The sequence below is a fragment of the Nilaparvata lugens genome, unplaced genomic scaffold (genome assembly GCF_014356525.2).
Source record: "Nilaparvata lugens isolate BPH unplaced genomic scaffold, ASM1435652v1 scaffold3552, whole genome shotgun sequence".
Classification (NCBI taxonomy): domain Eukaryota; kingdom Metazoa; phylum Arthropoda; class Insecta; order Hemiptera; family Delphacidae; genus Nilaparvata; species Nilaparvata lugens.
Genome location: NW_024090426.1, coordinates 20,968 through 27,730, shown reverse-complemented (window position 1 = coordinate 27,730; position 6,763 = coordinate 20,968). Strand labels below are relative to the sequence as shown.

General features: G+C 33.8%; 1 protein-coding gene across 1 annotated transcript; it reads right to left on the bottom strand.

Annotated features, from left to right (window-relative positions):
• Window positions 1-460: 460 nt before the first annotated feature.
• Window positions 461-6,505, bottom strand: LOC120355614 (MKI67 FHA domain-interacting nucleolar phosphoprotein-like). Its single transcript, XM_039444202.1, has 4 exons — window positions 6,288-6,505; window positions 3,339-3,491; window positions 2,524-2,632; window positions 461-753 (listed from the first exon to the last, which is right to left on the bottom strand). The coding sequence occupies exons 1-4, from the start codon at window positions 6,378-6,380 to the stop codon at window positions 476-478; spliced, it is 633 nt and encodes a 210-aa protein (XP_039300136.1). The 5' UTR covers window positions 6,381-6,505; the 3' UTR covers window positions 461-475.
• Window positions 6,506-6,763: the final 258 nt, after the last annotated feature.

The window sequence follows — 6,763 nt, the reverse complement described above, 5'->3', positions numbered from 1 at the left end:
ATCTATCTATCCAGTGTTTGTCAGTTTGGTGAAAGAGTAAGCATTCCTGACTAGCAACAATTAGGAGGTACCAGGTTCGATTCCCAGACTGGCAAATTTTTGGATAGTAGCTCTCATCGACTTTCCATCTAGCTGTTACCCTGTTGTCAATATTTGCAGTAGCAGACGCCTCCGGGGTGATTTATAGCATTTAATTTGGATTTTGGTTTAATAATAATTATTATTCATTAATTACCATTTGAATAAATGCAATTTCTCATTAATTTCCATCTATGGAATGATTTTTATTATTATTAGCGTATGGCATATATGGACGCACACAAATACATAGGTAGTCAAAGAAAAGTCTGGTCATGAGACCGTTGTCAGGTTAATAAAATATTGTAAATATATTGAATTTTGATGTCGAGCTTGTCAATGTAGTGTAAGGATTGTAAAAAAGCCGAGATAAAATCATTTAAATCACCTTGGAATATTACAATTTTCTGATATTACAATTTGTTGAATGATAATAGCAACTGACCTGAAACTCATAGTCGACTCCGGCCCTGGAGGTTAGCTTCCTGTGCAATCTGGCCACAGAACTCCTTGTTTTCTTGGCAAAAGCCTCGAAATCATTGACCGGCTTCTCCTTATTCCTTCTGTCTTCTTTTCGTCTCATATCGGCCGCAGACGTCGGGCTTCCATTCACCCAGGGCTTGCCACTTCTGTTAAATGCTGTCGGCTTCTGTCCGTCGGGGGCGATGTACTTAGCTATGGAAAAAAGATAATATTTATGAGAAAATCAACAACGATTAAAACGAATTCTAATTTATGAGGGGCTCATTTACATTTCATAAATATTGAATATTAGTTGAGAAAATCAGCAAATATAGGTACATCAGTTTCCGATTTTTTTTTAGTTGCTGGATTTGTTTCATAATAAAAGGTCTCTTTTATAATTGAAAAAATTAGTAAATAATGTAATACATTTGAATTAATTAGTTAAATTTATGAATAAATAAATCATATTTGGAATTAATAATCATAAGTCGAAGCTTTAAAGAAAAACTAAATGAAATGAGAGTTACAGTATGAATGTGAAGGAACATCAAGGGTACAAACACACTGAAGGCGGAGCGCAGTGTGGCATTGAGGAGCGTCGTGAACAATATCATGTTAAGTAATAAGACGCATCACACTGGAAGCGTCTATTCACGGAGCGTAGCGTCACAGTGCAAGTGCCAGTCTAGTCTACTCTTGTTCTCTTCTACTCTACTCTACTCTTCTAGGCCCTTGACGCTTGACGCTCAGACGCTTCCTGTGTGTATCATGAACGCTCTGACCACGCCACGCCACGCTCCGCTCCGCCTTCAGTGTCTTTGTACCCTAACAGAGATCTATTCCAAGTCAAACCTAAGAGGCCCATCTTCATTGGAATAGGATATTCAGTAAAAGTGGGTTCCCCTACAACCTGTCTTGTGCTATGAAGAGAAATATTTTATTTTTTCATAGCTATTTATTTCGCCAAAATACAAGATACATAAGACACAAGTAAATTATAATAAATTTTAATATTTTGGTACAGCCAAAATTATCAAAGTATTGAGTCCCGTGTCACTTCTTACGGAGGCCGGACTATATTATTATTGTAACCATTTTTTCTAAATAAATAAGTGGTTTAACAGTTGAAAGTCAAGTATGGATATCTACCAGAACATAATTTTCACCAAGGGCCGGTTTCCGAGCATGGGATTCAGCTAAGCTCTTGACTTTTAATAGCTGCAGTCAGAAAATTCGCTTTCTGAAACGGGGCGTAGTAATTAATTTTATGATGATATTTATTATCTCATTTCTATAATTGGAAAAGTTTTTCCTTGATGAAATGAAATATATTCCTAAATAATTCAAAATAGCTGAAATTTTACACTATTTTCTCTTTATTTTGTGTTCAATTTTATAGTTTTCGAAATTAAATTTTAACGTGGACTAAACGTGGCCCCGTTTCGGAAAGCCAATTTTCTGACTCCAGCTGTTCAAAGTCTAGAACTTAGCTAAATCCCGAGCTCGGAAACCGGCCCTGAAACAGTGAACGTTAGATGCAAAATCGATGAATGTTACTTTAGAAAAGTATTTGAACAAGCGGGAATCGAACCCGGCTTTACCTGATTTGCACTTGGACATTACACCAAAGCGTTCATTTTTTACTAAATCCCCGATTTGTAATCAATTTCTGTTCTCCAGGGCCCGGTTGCATGACATATTACAAACTAATAATACCAGTAGCCAGCTGATTGTTGAATTTAAAAAGTATTAAAATATATTGTTAGTATTTTAACATGCAATGAGACCATAGACAGAAAATAGTACTATTGGTTTGTACAGCAGTGTTCACTCAATATTGCAGTCAGCGAATGTGTGATCACTCATGAAAAACAATGTTATTCTCTTTCTAAAATAATGAAAAAGCAGGTCTCAAGCCAAATCGGCCAGCTTATCAAGATGAAAATAAATGTACTATCATGAAATTACAATTATACTTACTTTTGAGAAGACAATCGTACATAAGATAGTTGTTCATGGCATCGGCCGCTACCTGCGCCACATCTTTGTCATCGAATTCAACAAACGCGCATCCTTTCGCGTTCCCAGTCTGAAAACGAGTGCAATCATTTTCAAATAAATTATATTTGAATCGAGTTATCATGTTATCATTATGATACTCATCTAAGAAGACTACCAAGTTTTGAAGCAACTGAAGCTTATATGATTACAAATTAAAAAACTTGTCCTAGAAACATAAGGTATTATGAGAATATTTGTTTTCTTTTTCGAGTTGATGGCAGTAAAGTATTTATGAAAGTTACAAGACAATATTCTATAAAAATGCTTAAAATACATCTTATGAAGATTCACTTGATTCGAGTAAAATCTGGGAGTAATTTCAATTTAACTGTAGAGAATTGTTCTTTATAACAGATATATTGAATTTCATCGTTCAACTATTATTGAAAAAACTGAAAAAAACAATGGGATATTGGTGAGAGCGAAACAAAAGGATTTGGTGGTTAAGAAAAGCACTGTCGTTTGGATAATCAAGTTTCACATGAATTTAACAATTTTTATAATAAGTAACAGAATACAATATTTATTTTACAGGAATATTGAAGATAAGCAATAGATGAATCGAAAGATTACCATGTTGTGAATCAAGGTAGGAAAAATATTGAAGCGAATATTGTAGTAGGTATCGTAGTTGATAAACTTCAATTTGCTGGGAGTACAATAGGTGAAAAAGTATTCTTAAATTCTTTAGTGAATAAATATTACAAAATTCATATTTGTTGAATTTACTATACCTTATTGCTGCGTGGGACCTTGACAGCTGTAACGACACCAAATTGAGAGAAGTATTTGAAAAGTTCTTCCTCATAGAATCCGTGTGGAATGTGATTGATGTGTACAACTCCTCGATTTTTGACTAACTGTTTCAGTTCTCTCTTCTTGTGCAACTGTGGAAGAAAATTATAAAATAAAAACGAGAGGTCTGGTACTGAGGCAGTGCCGAAGATAAAATAAAATAAAAAAAAACATTGATACTATTCAAGCAATGAACATTGCTTAATAAGTTGATCAAAATAAGTTCAAACATACAAAACTTGGAAAAATCCATAAACTCTTTCAAGACATCATTAAAAGGAAAAAATACAATATTGCCGGAAAAAATTTATAGAAGTACAATAAAATTTTTAGTTTTGTGCGTCAAAGATTTCAAGAGGCGTTTTATTACTATGGTAACATTTACTTCAGACTGTAAGCATTGTTTGAAAGTGAGGCATTGCTATTATTGACAAGGAATGGGAAAGACAGGTTAGTCTCACAATAGTTGCATAAAAAGCTTGCAGATGTTGTAGAAAGATGCATGGTGTCAATAAGCGCAGATAGCTTCGTTGAAAGACTTGAGAGCACTATACAAGATATAAGTTATAATATAAGAGAAAAAGAGAATAATTTTGTCTAATATGAAATAAATATTAGACCAAAAAGGAAAATTTATATTGAAGTAGGCCTAAGCAAAGAAAAAAAACAGGATGTAAGGCAACTATTTTACCTTAAAACTTAAAATTAGTCTTAGAAACTTGTTACCTTCAGGCGGTGGGACCTTCCCGCAAGGGACTCCCCACCAACAAAAGCCATACGAATTTAATTTTTTATTGAAAAATGGCAGCCATTGCAGCCACCTTAAAAGTACAAATATGCAGAAGTGCGGTATGCTATGCCGCTTAGAGTGTAATTGAGGGTTAATCTAAGTAGGTGGCAATATAACCTAGATGACATTTACACTTAATTGAAGTGCTAAAAACAACTCAAAGTAGTTAAGTAGCTAATAAATTGATTCTTCTCCTTTTGGTCTGGAGTCACCATATGAAAATACGTTTCTATAATATTATATTGTAGCTGGAACTGCTTCGACATTTGCTATAACACAGTACTTCAAGGGCCGGTTTCCAAGCTCGAGATCTATAGGCCTAAGTTCTGGACTTACAGAGTCCAGGACTTAGATAAGCCCTTGAATCTAAATCGACTTTCTGAGTCACGATTTTATCTTCTAATCTCCGGGGTCTATTAAGTTCTCGACTTATTTCAGTCCAGGACTTTAATGCAGTAAACATGAGGGAAATTCACAATAGTTTGCTGTTGTATTTTTGGCATTATAGCAAAATGAAAACAGCTAATTGCAGCAGGATAATTCAAATGAGCATGCTCTCCAAATTATCTTGTAAAAATGAAAATACGTTTCGATTTCTTTGTAGGCCTATTTGAAGCAAAACCCAACTTTATGAAAGATGAATGAATAAACATTTCATTTAACGTTATGCTATTATTGATCATTAATCCTAATCATTGATTTTGGAATAAAAATCTCATTTGGCTATTGAGTTTAAAAACGTATTTGTTTTGAAAAAACATGGAATAATGATTTATTATTGTTATAGGTTATTATTAATATGTTGAATATGACATTGATTAATAACATTCAGATTGGAATATAAATTCCAAGGCAAATCCTAGTAGCCTATTATTTTTTTTGAACATTTTAGGTTATGTCACAGACATGAATAAGGTTAGTTTTTTAAGCATAATTCGGTACTTGAGTATTAAACGGAGGCCACCTAACCTGTACCTATCAGTACACTGACCAGACACAGTGACAGGCGATGACAGGGAATGGCGCGCGCTCGGTCAACGACCCTGACCTTGGCCTACTTGGAGGGGATTTTGCGAGTAGACACATGACCCATCTGATAACGCTCGACTCACAACAATACTAGAATAGTTCTACTACAACATCTATAACAATTTAACCTTCTATAAGTGCCGCGGCGCGTTTCGTAATAGTGGCCTCCGTTTAATACTCAAATACCATAATTCTAATACAATGTTATTCCAAAATAAACTTGCAAACTATAAATTATAAATTTAGATGGATTAATCCAAATAATTTAGTTATTTCATGACATTTATTCGACTTTTTATCTACTCCAAAACAATAACTGAATTGTGTTTGCTCAGTCAAGTCTAGAATTTGAATTCAAACCCTACCACAGTCGAGGGTATAAAGTCACGCTGTTTTGAGTCCTGGACTTAACGATTTTTGATAAATCCTTGACTCGGAAAGAGGCGAGAATCTAATTCAATTCCTGGACTTATAAGCCCTTCACTCAGAAAGCGAAATTATAAACACCAGGGTCTAACGTGATCTCTCGTGAACTCCTGAGTCTATTAAGTCCTTGACTACGTTAACGCTTTGACTCCGAAAGTCAATTTTCTGACTCCAGAGTTTAAAGCCAGTTAAAATCTAAAACTTAGCTAAATCCCGTGCTTGGAAACCGGCCCTTAGAGATGAGTGACCTTAAAAATAGTCATGGTAGGCTAGGAACTGGATGAGCTGTCATTGCATGCTTTAATTTAACTTACTTCAATTTCTGTATCGATGCTATTAGACTTAAATAACTAATAACTAAGTGAGCTAGCCAACTATAAAATTAATAACTCAGACTTGAATCTGTAAATAACTAAAAATGAAAGAAATATACTGAAACTTGATAGGATATAAATATTTCAAGTGTTGATCAATGATCACCAGTTCAGACAAAGTAAAAATGTACCCACTATATAAAGAATTTTTGCATAATTAAAACCTAGCTTGATATTATAAAAAAAGTAATTTAATCAAGAAAAAAAACTTGAAAATTATACATCAGCAGCCATGCTACGGTACTTCATGTTGCATGTTTACTACTCACCAAGCGAAATATCTTCTTTTTAAATAGTTTATCCTTCACTTTACTATTCACTTTTGTCTTCACTATACTAGGGAGAGATACTTGCTTCTTCATTTTAAACTGAAATCAATAATATTTGATGTTTATGAAGAAAAGATAATATTAAAATAAATGTACACAAGCACGTGAAAAACGTTAGTGAACGCTGACCGGTGAACCTAGTCCTTTAAAAATAAAAAGGAACAGGAAATGCATAATTGGAAACTGCCTCCGAAATTATGTTTTTACTTCATGAGCGTCGATGGCATTGGTGGATATCTTTGTGTATTTATTTGATATAAGTGATCAAATTTTTATAAAAAACGTATTGAGAGAAGTATTTTTAGATGAATCGTATCAATTTTTGTAAGTTTGTTGATTTTATATATAGTTTCAAATGAGACCATTTTCAGGGAGTTTTGTATGGCCAGTACAGAGATAAAGAGAAAATTCAATAT

Excerpts from the sequence above, each read along its gene's own strand:
- LOC120355614 (XM_039444202.1), bottom strand. The coding sequence starts at position 6,380 with ATGAAGAAGCAAGTATCTCTCCCTAGTATAGTGAAGACAAAAGTGAAT. Across the intron at positions 2,633-3,338 it reads AGGTCCCACGCAGCAATAAG|ACTGGGAACGCGAAAGGATG; the intron begins GTATAGTAAATT and ends ACTCGTTTTCAG. Across the intron at positions 754-2,523 it reads GTACGATTGTCTTCTCAAAA|CTAAGTACATCGCCCCCGAC; the intron begins GTAAGTATAATT and ends TTTTTTCCATAG.